This window comes from Ambystoma mexicanum, chromosome 4q (assembly GCF_040938575.1).
Source record: "Ambystoma mexicanum isolate Mex_15411 chromosome 4q, UKY_AmexF1_1, whole genome shotgun sequence".
Classification (NCBI taxonomy): domain Eukaryota; kingdom Metazoa; phylum Chordata; class Amphibia; order Caudata; family Ambystomatidae; genus Ambystoma; species Ambystoma mexicanum.
The window spans coordinates 1,230,300,686-1,230,315,760 of record NC_090928.1 but is presented as its reverse complement, the minus strand read 5'-3'; the positions used below and the strand labels follow the sequence as shown (position 1 = coordinate 1,230,315,760).

The 15,075-nt window shown below is 47.9% G+C and overlaps 1 protein-coding gene across 1 annotated transcript in view; it reads right to left on the bottom strand.

The window, feature by feature from the left end:
• LOC138468298 (calpain-1 catalytic subunit-like) overlaps positions 1–15,075 on the bottom strand; it is a 434,133-nt gene that overhangs the window by 85,600 nt on the left and 333,458 nt on the right. Inside the window, exon 10 of the mRNA XM_069608788.1 lies at positions 5,531–5,691. Within this exon, the coding sequence (XP_069464889.1) occupies positions 5,531–5,691 (161 nt within the window). The remainder of the gene's footprint in view (positions 1–5,530; positions 5,692–15,075) is intronic.

The window sequence follows — 15,075 nt, the reverse complement described above, 5'->3', positions numbered from 1 at the left end:
TTAAGGGTGAGGTCCTTAAGAGTTGCCTTGTGCATGGGTTCAAAGGGTGAGCCCATGAGCCTGGTAAGTACCACATTAAGGTCCCAGCCGGGAGCTGGGTTTGCTATCGGAGGGTGTATTCTCTTTACCCCCTCCATGAAGGCTTTGATAACTGGGACTTTCCACCATGACACCTTAAGTTGAGAGGTGGTGTATGCAGATAGTGCAGCTAAATGGACTTTAATAGAATTGAACACTAGACCTGAGTCCAGTAAATGGGTCAGGTACAGGACAATTTGTGTGGGAGAGCAGTGGACTGGGTTGATGCTCTTACCTCTACACCAGATGACAAATCTCTTCCACTTGCTAGAATAGCAGTGGCGAGTGTTGGGTTTTCTAGCTTCTTTGAGAATGTCTATGCATCTCTGAGGGAGTTCTAAATGGCCAAATTCTATGACCTCAGGAGCCAGGCTGCTAAATACATGTTCTGTGGGCATGGGTATAGTGTCTTGCACTTGTCCTGTGACAGCAAGTTGTACAGGCAGGGCAGTTTCACTGGTGGGGACAGGGACATCTCCATCAGGTGCGCAAACCATGGTTGGCGGGCCCACATAGGGGCTATCAGTATCATGGTGACTGGTTCCTGGTGCATCTTGTGCACTATCTTGTTCAGCAGAGGAGTCGGGGGGAAAAGCGTAAACAAATTTCCCTGACCATGGTATCCAGAGACCGTTTCCCTTGGAGCGGTTCTGTGTGTATCTGGAGGCGTAATCTAGGCATTGTGAGTTCTCCAGAGTTGCGAACAGGTCTATTTCTGGGAAGCCCCATTGTGTGAATAAGTCGAAGACGATGTCTTCGTGTAACCGCCATTCGTACTCTGAGGGCAGAGGGAAGTCTCTGCTGAGTTTGTCTGCTAGCAGATTGAGTTCCACCGGTACATGTTGTGACAATAGGGACATGTTGTGATTTGGCTGGGGTCTAAGCTGGACTTCTTCTCATTGATGGAGAAGCCCAGTTGGAACAAAAGGTCTACTGGGTGTTTGAGAAGCATGTCTCGTAGGACTCCCCTGTTATGAGCCAATCGTCATGGTAAGGGTATACCGGTATGGACAACCTGCGCAGGTGGGCCGCTGCCACTGCCAGTACCTTCGTGAATACCCTCGGTGCAGACGCTATGCCGAAGGGTTGCACTCTGAACTGGTAGTGTTTGCCCTCTATCATGAACCTGAGGTATTTTCTGTGCGTTGGCAACATCAAAATATGAATGTATGCATCTTTCATGTCTAGTGTTGTCATGTAGTCCCCCTGAGATAGCAGGGGAATTACCTCCTGTAATGTTACCATACAAAATTTTTGTGGTTTTACAAATTTGTTCGCTGGGTGCAGATCTAGTACAGGGCGCATAGTTAGGTCCTTTTTGGGTACAACCCTCCATTACCTGAGATAGGGGCACGACCTCTATTGCTCCTTTCTGTAGCAGCTGTTCTACTTCTTGCAGGAGGATGATGAGGTGTTCTGGTGACAGGCGTTGTCCCCTTGGAGGTCTGTAGGTGGGGGACCGATTGAACTCTATACAGTACCCGTGGGCTACGGTTGACAATACCCACCGGTCTGATGTTATTCCCTCCCATGCTGAAAGGAACGATGTTATCCGGCCCCCAACCGGAGATGCATGGGAGGGGACCCGAACCTTCGGGTCATTTGATGTTACTTGCTGGGGTGCCTCTGGGGCTGGAGCCCCGGCCTCTGCCCTTGCCACGGCGTTGTCCTCTTTGGTTATACTGGTTACTGGTACCCTGATTAGAGGGCCAGTTGCCCGCAGTGTAATGCTGTTGCTGCTGTTGGCGTTGGCCACGAAAAAAGCGCTTGTTCCCAAATCCCCGCCTGTTTGGAGGCTTTGAGATTTGGTCTAAGGTCTTTATGGTGTCGAATTCTTTCTTCGCATTTTCCAGTGCGTCGACCACTGCCCTTCCAAAGAGATTTGACTCTTCTATTGGCTTATTAATGAGTGACGCCTGTGTTTCTGCCTTGAAACCGGAATTGCGAAGCCAGATGTGATGCTTCAGCAGAATTCCCTGCACCAAAGAATGCCCAGCAGTTTCTGCCGCATCAAGAGTGTTCTTAATGATGCTCTGGTTGACCAGAGCTCCTTCTGTAACTGTAGCCAATAAGCGAGTTCTTAGAGGTTCGGGGGCTTCTTCGATGTCCTGCTTAAGCTTTCCCCATTGAGCATCAGCATAGCTTGCCAACAATGTATTATTATTGGCAATCCTAATTGAAAACGCTGCTGAGGCGGAAATTCTTTTGTCCAACCATAGAGCTTTTTCCCTTCTTTATCTGGGGGTGCCTCGCTGGTTGACAGTGAAACCCCAGCCCTCTTCCTTGTATTAGTCACCACTAAGGAGTCCGGGACTGAGTGACCCCTGATATATAATGGGTCTGACTGAGAGGGTGAGAACAATTTCTCGATTCTTGGATTGACCCCTCTTAACAGCGCGGGGGTGGACAGCGATGGGGTGAGTCGTCTCTTAACCGAGGCGAGGATAGGAATAGTTTGACTAGTGGGAGGTTTTTCTTTAATAATCGACGAAATCAGTATCTGGGGTGACCTCCCCAGTTTCAACTTCGAAATGCGCTGCTGCCTTCCTCAGTAGCGCATTGAAGGTGGGCTGATCGTCTACTGGAGATGGGTTCCTGACCGGTGTGGTCTGAGGAGAAGAAATGTCTATAATGTCGGGGTCTGTAGACCCTGATGGCGACTGCCATGGCTGTAAGCCACCTTCACCTGGGTCCTCCTCGTAGCCCTCCTCACCTATGTTAGTGTCATCATGAAAACCCTCTCCCTCTTGTTGGTCTTCATTATTCACAAACTCATCCTCTTCCTGGAAGTGAGAGTCCTCTTCAGTGAGGTCGTAAGAGTTCATGTCTTCCTGTAGGGGGTTAAAGAGCTTTGGGTATTTAGACCATGGCCCCTCTTGGAGTACTTCCCTTGGCCTCTTGGGTGTCCTATTTTCTGGGACGTCCATGAACCTGTCTAGCTTGTCCATACATGACTGGAACCTCTCTACAGTCCAGTAAGGTAGGCCAGAGCGGTCTGGGAGTGAAAAGGAAGTTCCCTATCCCTGTAGTTGCTTAGTTCTGTCCCATAGCGTCGAAGATAGAGTCCCTTCGCCTTCTGAGAAACCCTCTCGCTGGCTAGGGTCTTCTGTCGACGGTGGGAGCTGTCCCAGCCTACCCTCTGGCGTCCTCGGCGTTTCTTTGGCCTTGTGAGCGGTGTTCGACGTGTCACCCGCCGTCCGTCTCTGGCCGTCTTTAGAAGCTATACGCACGAGGCTTTCGGCGATCAGCTTCTCCGTCGAGGGATCGGCCGCCGGCGCGCTAGACAATGCTGAGTCTTTACTGGCAACGTACGCACTCTTGCGAGGCGCGTCGCCTGAGGATTTGGGGTTAGCGCCCTTATTTACAGAAAGCCCAGTCGTCGGTCGTGGAAGCGGTGGCGGGGAGGGCTTGTAACCCTTGCGGTCGGCGGAATGCGCCGGTGGACCCGACGCCTCCGTTGACGCTATGGCTGCATTCATCTTCGATGAATGCGTGCCGTGGGGTATGTGCTTATGTGTTTTTCTGTGTTCGTCCTTGTCGCCAGGGTGTTCATCCCCGTAAGCGGGGCGTGAGCCGGGCTTGTCGGGGCCGGGGACGGACGACGAGGAGCGGTAACGCTCCTTCGAGAGGTCTACAACCTCCGTTGCGGAGGCCGTGTAATCACTGTCCTCGTCACATTCGGCGGCGTCGGCGGCAGCTTGCGACGAGTCAGACCTAGACATTGCATAGGCTGCCCACCTTTTGACCCTGCGGTCCTTTAAAGTTTTGGGTTTAAGTAACTTACAGGCCGCACAGCCGTCCTCTTTGTGATCGAGGGGCAAGCAACGGTTACACCGTTTGTGCTTGTCCTTCCAGGTAAACTTGCCCTTGCAACGCGGGCAAAACCTAAAGGGCGTCCTCTCCATAGCTGAGGGCATGAAATGTGATGTACGACCTCGAAAGAGAGGGAGGGGAAAGAGAAAGGCATTCTCAGAGTGTTAACAAAGAAATGACCACCAACCCCACTCTCCCTACTGTATTAGGCCGGCGAGGCCCGGCCACGTGTTCGGCAGCGCCGAAGGATCTCCTCCACGCGTCCCTCCATTGAAGATCTTGCTCGGCGGAGAACAGCTTGGCAGCTACGTCGAGGGAGGGATCTATGTGATAGTTAATAATAGTAAAACGACCAAGGGTCGAGGAAATGATTTCGCAATGTCTCTCGAGGAGCTCCGCATAAAGGCGACCAATAACTGGGCGTAAAAAAACAATCTGAGGGACCTCGATGCGTGAGGGATTGTGGGTACACTGCACGTCACTATAGGGATAGTGTTACAGACACGCCTTGTCGACATCCCCTTTTCGACTACGAAAAACAAAATGCAATACTCCGCAGTGACCAATGGATGTCGGACTATGCACAGCATGTGATTCTAAGCAGATTAACAAACATCAGAAATGTTGCGCTCAAGAGTGTCATGGTTACTGGTAGAATTGGAGCCCCTTGCATCGCTGGACAAGCACTATTGTTTATTTGCATTTTTTGATAATGGACAAAGTGTATCGATCAATGGCTGCCTTTCTGTTGTTTACTCCAGCTGGGCCACTGATCCCAAGACTGGCCCGTAGGTTGACACATGACTGTACACTATGATGCAAAGATTTGGGCGTCAAAGGCCGTACATCATATAGGCACGTGTATATTGTGGGAGGCGCTCTGTGTGCCGCTGAGTCTCGTTTTTGCAGGATACCGCCTGAGCCTTTGGTGTCACCAGTGCACTAGTGAAAGCAGGTGCTTGCAGCGCTCTCCCTACCTCTGCGAACACCATTAGACGTGGCATTGATGCATTTACATCGTTTTTTCTCATTTTTAGGGAACAAGGAAACCATGTAAAAAAGGGTAAAAGCAAGGGGGCAGCTGGGGTCTTGCAAATGATGAAAAAGCAACGATTTCAAAAAAAAAAAACTCCTCGGTTAGCAGAAGGCTTCAGTTCTTGACTCTTCTTTTACACATTTTGCCAGTCGGTGAGTTTTGCTGTGACTGCAAGCAGCCATGATTTGATTTGAGAACTCGTAACGCGCATACCCCTGAGGGGACCAGGCACGAATGCATCTAGACGCAGAGATAGTCTTACATGGATTCTCATAGTGTCAGATGGGCTATGGCGGATGATAAGAAGATCTAGTCTAGGCAAACAAATAGGTTTTTAATTGTTTCCTAAAGATTGACAAGGAATCAAGACATTGAAGGTTCAGAGGAAGAGCATTCCATGCTCGGGGACCAAAGGTGGAGAGCCGTCTCTCGCCCCAGGTGATCGTTCTAACCCTTGGAATCTGCAAGAGGTGCTGACCTAAAGATTGGCAACGTGATGTTATACAGGAGACATGAAACCTTTTAGCATAAATTAACTGGTTAGAAGACACACAGGTCCCAGAAGTGGTCTCCCTAAACAATGTCAGTGACAATGTCTCTTACCCGGGTTGTTTCTGCATCCTCCGGCCGTGCTGCCACGCCGCCAGGTGCCATCGAATACTGTGGTGTGCCACCTGCTCACGTCGTCCTTGTTCAGGGCATCTGGAGTCAAGTTGCAGATCTCTAGGCGGGAAAACTGCCTCAGGAATTCCTGGAAGGACATCCTATGGAGTAAAACAGCAGCGGAGGAAAAGGGGAAAAGCATGAGAGTCAGAGAAAGAGATGTTCCAATAGTCAGTATCGCTGCACTGACCCATAAAGAAATGATGTCACTCGTATTAAAAACCTCCTTTTTAGATTGGGCTATTAGGTGACGCTTGTGACACCTATAAGAAACACTTGCATTACAGTACAGATAGGGAGAAAGAGGAGGGAGACACAGCTTGTAGGTGTTTTGGTTATTTGCCCACCCATTGACCGCCCATGGCCATGCTAATCGCTATGGCCATTCCCACCCACTTTCTGCCCCTGCCCAACCAAAACGCCTCCTCATGGGAACTCTTTGAGGTTGCTTAAATCAAGCCTTACCATCAGGCTTTGCACTCAAAGTGCCTGCAAGTATTTTCTCAAATCAGTCTTCTGAGAGTTAATGACTTAATTGGAGTTGTAAACCCGCTACTGGTGCAATATAATATCCACCAGGTCTGCCTCCAGCCACTCGATTTGTAAGCACTAAGCTTGTACTTCAATAAGGTCCTGTCAAAAACAAGCATTGTCAAAGCTAAAGTTTTTGGCTTATGCAAGTATTAGGCATTTGCAAGGCACTGCTATTAGATGCTGAGGGACTAGCACCAGTTTGCGCCTGCTACCATCAATTGCCAGTTAATACCACTATGACAGTGCCTGGATAGTGCCTTTCCCATGGCTACACAAAAGCCCAAACTGTTGGCATTGCCAATGCTGGTTTACAAAAGCATTTCTGATTTCAGGTCACGTAGGCAGGGGTAGCTTTGCCGGTGTGGATTAATTTAAACAGAATCTGTTTGGCCATTTGAGGATTACAAAATGAAAAGCGAATTCACACCCGAGAAAGGGGGATTGATCCATCACAATCTGCCTTTCACAAGGCGCGATTGTGCGTTCACCACCCGCTGCTGTTGAAAAACAAAAATGTAAACAAAATGGCAGCCGCTATTAAAATAGGAAAGGGACAAGGTCCCTTTTTGGATGACGGCAGCAATTTTTTTAACATGTTTTTCATGGCTGCTGTCATCTGAAAAGGGACCTAGCCCCTGTTCTATTTTTATGGCGGCCATTTTCCTTGACATTTTCATTCCGACGGGAGATGGGCTCGCGCTGCCATCAGAATAAAAAAAAAAGAAAACTATCTGCACCCCGGGAAATCCCAGGAATAGCTTTCACTCCCCGCTGTCGGGGTGGACATAGCGAAAATGTTTAATAGCCCGCAGCCTGATCTTTGCTCGGGCCTACCAAAGCTCGGGCTGGCGGCCCGTTAAACGCCATGTCGGGGCGTGAAAGCTATAAGATCAGGCATCCTTTGGAGCCCTGTAATTTTTAAACAAAGGAGTACAAACACAGTGCACTCTAAGCACAACAGTGTGACTGCACAGGTCAGATTGGGGCATGAACCCCCCATCCCTCCTCCAGTGCACTGCAGAAAAAGGGAACATTTTCTGGGACTTAAAACTGTCAATCCATGGAATGTAAGCAGGCCAGTTTGTAAGTTCATGAAGCTGTTTCAAAAACGCCTATCATTACAGTGCTTGGAATGGGGACGAATTTGGCATGGAGCGCTAGATCTTAGAATGAGCGGTTACTACCAGGTCACTATGGCCCTCATTACGACCCAGGCGGTAAGGGGTTTACGGCAGCGTAAACAGCGCCGACCCTTACCGCCTGAGTACGAGGTCCCTTAGCGCCATGGAGCTTTTAACACCTGCAGGTGTTAAAATCCATGGCGCTAAGGGACCATGGAGTTAATTACGCCACCGTATTTTACGGTGGCGTAATTAACGCCTTCCCCACTCCCATTATGCCCTATGGGGCAAAAATGGGAATGGGGAAGGGTAAATTGGGAACTTACCGCCCCGCCGACCTCGGAATGGGGCGGTAAGTCCGCCTAGCACCATGGCGGAATTGCAACCTTAGCGGCATGGACCATGGTGCTAATAGCACCATGGTCCTCCGCCAAGGTCGTAATGAGGGCCTATGTCTCTGCAATGCCTTTGTGAGCTCTCCAGTGGCATCCAGGGCATTCACTGCATTGTGTTAGACAGACAACACTGAGTGGTTTGTAATGGGGCCCCATATGAATACACATTATGTGGTTGGAAGGGGTTGGAATGTTGCATCTTGCCTATGCCTTGTAGCCGTATCACACCAGAATGTGTGACCTACTGTGATTTGTTCCCTAGTGTCCCACCATAATATGTGCCCTACTGGCTTTTCACTTCTTAATGTCTCAGTAAATGTTGCTCCCTGAGGCTCCACCTTAATTTGTGCCCTACTGTGATTTTTACTCCCTGGTGTTTCATCGTAATTTGTTCCGTACTGTGATTTGCTCCTTGATGTCCCACTATAATTGTACCTGGCATTCATTTTCTCCCCGGTATCCTACTGCAATGTGTACTTCACTCCCGGATGTCCCATTCTATTTTGCTCCCTGGATATCGCTGTAGTTTGTGTCCTACTGATTCTGCTAACTGGTGTCCATTATATTTTGCTCCCTGGATATCGCTGTAGTTCGTGTCCTACTGATTCTGCTAACTGGTGTCCATTATATTTTGCTCCCTGGATATCGCTGTAGTTCGTGTCCTACTGATTCTGCTAACTGGTGTCCATTATATTTTGCTCCCTGGATATCGATGTAGTTCGTGTCCTACTGATTCTGCTAACTGGTGTCCATTATATTTTGCTCCCTGGACATCGCTGTAGTTCGTGTCCTACTGATTCTGCTAACTGGTGTCCATTATATTTTGCAACCTGAAGTCGCAGCATAATTCCTGCCCTACTGCTGTTTTTTGTTCACTGATGTTCCATCGTAATTTGAGCCTATTGTGCCACTACTCCATGGTGTTCCACTAGAATGTTGCTCACTGGTGTCCCACTGTATTTTGGGCCCTGCTGTAATGTTGCCTGCTCTTGACACATTGGGCCTCATTACAAGTTTGGAGCTAGCCATGCCTGTAATACAGGAAGGCTTCCTCCAAACTTGCGAAAAAGACCTGGTGGCTGCAAGGGCACCCTCGAGCAGAACTCGTAGTATGGCGGTACGGTAGCAACGGTTGTTGCCTTACCGCCATACTTGCAATGAGGCCCATTGTGTGGCTGCTCTATGTTGTCCACCACACCCGCCGCCCAGCTCCTGGCACCAACACTCAACTTCTACACTCACTCTCTTTATGCAGAGCAACTAAGCCACTCAACTGCAGCAATGTAATACCAAACAACAGAACTCTAAATCTCTGACAACGTACATACCGCAGCCCAGACCCATGCATCCAAGCACCACAGCACCGCAGGTTCCCCTGCGGACACAAATGACTGGGACAGATCTGCACGCAGAGCTCAGGGTACGTCCGGTCTGCACAGATCAAAACAGAAAAGCTATCCTGAACTTTTCCCCTCTTCCAGATCCTCAAGAGCGCTTGCAGACCATGCAAATTGCAGCGGGCCATGGTATAAAAACCAGTACGGTAAGAAATGAAACTGTTGGGGCATGCTGTAGATTCCTGTTGCCACTGTAGCATTGAGAGAACACGTCTAACTAGAAGATTTGGTGGGTGGGCTCACTTGCAACAATAGACACTGCAGACAGAAATGTTAGTGGCCACTTGCCTTACTTTTGAAGCATACCTTGTTTTTCTTTTAGGCATGTTGGTTCAGGATTCAAGCACTGCAGAAACTGACTAGAATCAGACTTCCCATTGGGGCTGTAGGTTCATTTCCTCTGTATGTATGATTACAGACATAATATCTCTCAGATTGTCTGTGGCTGTGAGTTGACTGAGTTCAACTAAGTGGTTTCTGTTTTTGCCCCCATGCAGGAAAAGCCCACAATAGGATCTGATCTAGGTCCCCAACACATCAGAGCTGCCCCCCCAGAGAGTGAGCTGGTCTATCGACAATCTGCTTGACTTGACGGGTGAACCATCAACTTCTGTGTGTTCCTGCTCATTGGTATAGGGGAGCAATCGGAACACATTGGCTGTCCCGAGCCGGACTGGCAGATGGACGTAAGATATAAAACAAAGCCTGACAACATAACTGGAAGTGAAAAAACAGAAAAGTCTCATGAAATGTGAAGTTACAAGAGCCACGCAGTTGGAAAGCGCAGGAATCGGGCGGACGACGAGACATGAAACAGGGGGTAATCATACAGTTAGTGGAGATTGACGAGAAGGGGGTACGTGAATGGAGGCCGGACCCTAAGGATAGGTCCTTAATAGCCCGATTGAGGATTCAGGTGTTCCCTGACCAGCACTCGTCCCAAGTTCTGCAAAACATGGCATTAAAGAGATCGACCAAAACGAGTCGACATCTTACATTTGATATTGTTCTTAACTAGAACGCTGCATAGATGCACTAGTACCTACCATGCCGTCAAACTGCACAATTGTGCATATGAATGCACTACTAGCTCGCCTTCACATAACCTGGATTTGGTTGATGAGTTGTGTATTAAGTCAAGGGGAAAGACCAAAGGAATCCATTTCATACGTTTGTTCATCTGGGCAAAGATCCCAGAAAGCTGGTCTCAAACTATCAGAGTCCTATGAGATTCCAAAGGACTAGGTTGAGAGCCTTTTCCCAATTATGCATCTTCTGCTCTCCTAGGTTTGAGTTCCATCCTACCATCTCTGTCTGGACAGTGCTGTTCTGCATTATGTCCATCAATTGCATAACCATAAACCCCAATGTGGGGCCAATAATGGCAAGTAACGTCCCAACAGAAAATGTAGGAGGTCCAAGTGAAGGTCACCAGCGTGATTGTTGGCCAGTAAATTCTCCAGCTGAGGGTTGTGTTGCTATTAGTGGCCCGGGACCATCAACGTTAAGGGTGTCCCCGTTGTACTAAAATGAACACGTGGGACAAATGTGGGCGGAGTGTGCATGGAGCAGTGCATTGGAGGAAACAGAGAAATAAAGGAAGCATTCTAGATGTGTAGCGTGGGGAAGCCACTGCAAGACTGGGCACACCAGGGTGGCAGCTGGGGCATGACTGAGCATACCCAGCAGGACGTGGCGGGCAGTTAAGGCTGGTGAGCCAGAAGTTTCAGATACATTACAGTCCAGGGGGAGGGGGCAGTAGCTGAACAAAGACAGTGGAAACATCAAAGTTTACCACTAGGTTAGAGCACATAATATGGCCAAACAGCATGGCTAAGGCACTGCAGGAGAGTATGAACAGTGTATATTCCCTTCCATCTCCTTTGATTGTCTTCGTACAGTAATCTTAATCTAATGCGAAGCAAATCAAGGAACAACTCACACATGCTCCACCGTGGGAACTCAACATACTAGAGAGCTCTCATCAGACGCCCCAATTAGTCTCCCAGGTTTTGGATTTGCAGCGCTAGGTCATGGACCGTACCACATGCACCTTCTAAATGCCCTCTGAAACTCCCACAGGTCTCGCTGGCACAGCGAAATAGGGAATGTTAATCCTCAGCACAAATGGTTCCAAGCCTCATTAATTCCATCGGGTCTCCCTGGAGCTCACGGCTGAAGCACAGTAACAGAGGAGGGGTAGCCATTTCTTGGGGTGCGTTTCAACACCCTGAAGCCACCAGTTCTCAATCTGTGAGGCTCCTCAATGATGACGACTCTTCTTGCATGAAGCAGTCACACATTCCACTTATCACTCGGGGGCCCTACGAAGCCCATTAGGATGAGTGCTTACACGCATTCTAGGCAGTCATCCCAGTTCATAAACCCACACAATGGCAAACTATCATCTGATCCTAGCTTACTTATTACATGGAAATCTTACTCCATCATGCTTCCAGGAGCGCGGGCAATAGACAGGCATTTGCATCGCTTCCTCTATCCTTGCACAATACTCAGTACGGTGGAAAGAACCAAGGGCTGCATGGCATCACTCCACAATGCAAGGGGCTCTGCAGCACTGCACTGCTCCACCATGCCTCAGTGAGGGCCTCTCTTCATGTTAATTGAGCAATATCAACATGTCCCCTTTTAAAGGAAGCATGTGGTGCTTTATTTTAAGGCCGCGACAAACATCATGCGTCTGTCATGGATTGGCATAGAGGAAAAAGGGTATGAGGTGTTGGTTACCCATGAACACAACACCCAGTGATCCCCCAATGCCACTCGTCCAGCCACAGTGGCATTGGGCATCGAGTTTGAATGATCTGGGAATCCCTATGGCTCATGGACCCAAATTGATGGGGTTCCCGGAAGTGCAATTCCATACATGCACCAACAGCCTCAGAGCCAGAAAGACAGGGGGAACTCTGGCAAACAGTGGACGCGGGCGAGCTCCTATATTCCTGCAACAATGATTCCAGCTTTCCCAATCAGGTGGTTCGGGTCATCACAGAGGACTCGACGGCTCATGTCTTCCTACCCGGCAACGGCGCATGCTCTTCCTCAATGAGTGAAAACACTTTGGCAAACCATGCATGCACATATATGTGAACCCAACTCTGAAGAACATGGACTAGGTTCTTACTACATTCTCATCTACTAAATGCTCATTCTCATCTACTAAATGCTCATTCTCATCTACTAAATGCTCATACTCATCTACTAAATGCTCATTCTCATCTACTAAATGCTCATACTCATCTACTAAATGCTCATTCTCATCTACTAAATGCTTTATTGGATAGTAGTCCACACGGGCAAAGGCCTGCAATTTGAGAGTGAAAATGATGATCTCACCGCAAAGGTAAGCCGCATTGTACATCAAGCTTCTATCACCGCTGGATGTACTTTCTTACTCCTGCACTCATTTTCATTCTCTTAAATTCCTAATGATAATGATGTGTTATTTCTATAGCGCTTTCGCCAAAGCACTTCCTACGAAAGTTGGTACTCATTTATCGGCCTCGGAAAGGATGAAATGATGAGTTGGCCTTGCCGGGATTTAAACGTGAAACCTGCAGTTCACACATAGATCGCAGCAGCGAGTACCCCACACGCTAAACTATCTTACCGGCATACGCTATCTTTCCTAGAATGCAAACAGCGACTACAAAAGTAAGGCACTTAGTGGCTAAGAATACAGTAACAACTTCCATGGCAACAACATCTTTACAGATTATCTTAGAAAATAAATGGACGTTTTCCCAATAGAGAGTTGAATAACAAAGCAAAATACGGTAATGCAATATTAATAAGAGATACTGGTCAATTGTTCCAGAGAATAGACCGTACAATTGTGATAAACACTGGGTGAAAGATAAAAATACATCAAGGGTCTAAGTGAGTACGGTCATGTTTGGGTGAACAGCTGTGCCCCTTTTGGGACAGGCACACATATTTACCTACAAATATAAATATTTTAATAAAGAATCTAAAAACCTTATGACAGTTAATTGTATGTTTTGCATTGCAGATGACATGGACAATGTGGTTCATGTGGTAGACCCATCTTTAAAGTAACATGTTTTGTCCTGATGAATGCAATAACTGAATGAACTGTAGAAACCGGTCGACATACAATAGGGAATATGTCACAAATTGATTAAGACTAACGCCTTTTGTCATTTTTAAAATCACGTGTTGTTGGCCTATGCAGATGTTAGGCTAGCAGAGTAAAGAGGAGAAATCTACCATATAATTAAAAAGACCACAACAAACGTTTTAATGAATGGTTGGTGAGTTTAGCTTTGGAATTATTTTATCACAATACCACATTTTTCACTTTTATATTAAATTATAAAGGTTGAAGTTATGCTGCCTCCTATTAGTGTTGCACAACTAATTATCCTTGTGAAATGGTTACCCAATAGGGAAAGATAATTGCTTCGGTGCTGGAGTAAGATTGATTAATAAGGAGTGACCCACACTGTGTGTATACAAATGTAATCCTTCGTAGTGGGTTGGTAACCCTATGCTTGCAAGGGCACCTGTGTTTGGGATTTGGCAACATTAGAAAGACCCAGGCAACAACCAGCGAAGAGACATGGAAATGATGGCAAAACCAATCGCAATCTGATAAGCCACGAAACAACCCACTGGAGGTATGAGGCGATAATCCCAGTAATCAGGATACTACACAAAGGCCCAGTGGCCTGCCGTCCCAAGAGCAGGACAGGGCCGACACTGCAGAGGGAAGGAGTACCCACTGACGAGCAAAGGTATGTAGAAGAGGCAGGGTGAGAAGAATACTACTAGGCCCGTCCAGTCAACGGCCTTGACCCACTTAAAGCAGGGGCTGCGACCAGAGGTGACCCAGGCCTGAAACCATATTAAGAAGAAGTTGGATACCAGACGCAGTATGACATGACCAGAAACAGAGCATATCTGGACCCCGATGCAACAAGCGACCCAATAGGCCGGCCTGAGGCTGGTGGGTATTAATATCACAGCCCGGCAGAAACCCTAAGCAAGGGTGGAGACACTTTTGAGGAGATTCAAGAGAGGCAACAAGGGGTGCCATATACCTAGGCACCGAAGGCCAAACAGTGAGCAGGGCCGATATCCCACGGCTGCCAAAAAGGAGCAGAGGGCTATGTCCATAACCATACCAGGCTCTTTAAACTTGAGACTGTTTCTTACATTAAGGAATTCTGGGACATGTATTCCCCAGGAAATACCTTTATGCACAGAGATCTCCATGTGACAGTGTTTTCCTTAGATTTTTCTTGGATATTAAAAACCTCTGTTGTTGTGGAAGGTTCCCTTATTCTCTGAAGGTTTTATCTCAAACCCATCCTAGCACATGTAAAACAGTGTTTTGAAACTGGTTCTTCTGGGACATTTTGTCTGCTGGTCAGATAGAACAAAACACATTATATTTAACTATGAAAGAATAAGTTGTCTCTCACAGCTGTGTCTTCAGCCAAATGCCAAGAAGGTAGATGACCATCTGATGCCGAGGTTAACCTGCTGCTACGGCTCCAGACTCGCCCCCCCCCCCAAAACGCCTCGCCCCACTCGGCACCCCCTTGAGAACCCAACGAAGTTCCCCAATCAGAGGTTGTAGCCATCATGTGTAACTCTTCCATCAGGTGTACGCCTAGCCAATGCAAAAGGAGTTCTAGTCGCATACTTAGCAATCAAACAACACTGGCTGTGTAGGAGGCTCCCTCCAATCAGCTGCCATGGGGAACATGCCACGCCTACACAAGACCTGTCCCCTTGCCTGCCAGACTTCTAGGACTTTGGAGAGCTCTCCCTGTGAAGATCCAACACAGAGCCTTTTCTTGATTGCTTTGAGGTTTGTTATTTTTATCATGGACTGTCCAGATCTGAAGAAGGGACGGGTCGCTGGCACAAAGGAAGTTGTGTATTATTCTTGTTACATGCTGGAACACACACACTAGGACTAACCTTGGCTAGTCCAATGCTCAGGGGCTGGGCTCCTTCCACTCAACAAATCAAAAACGCATGAGACT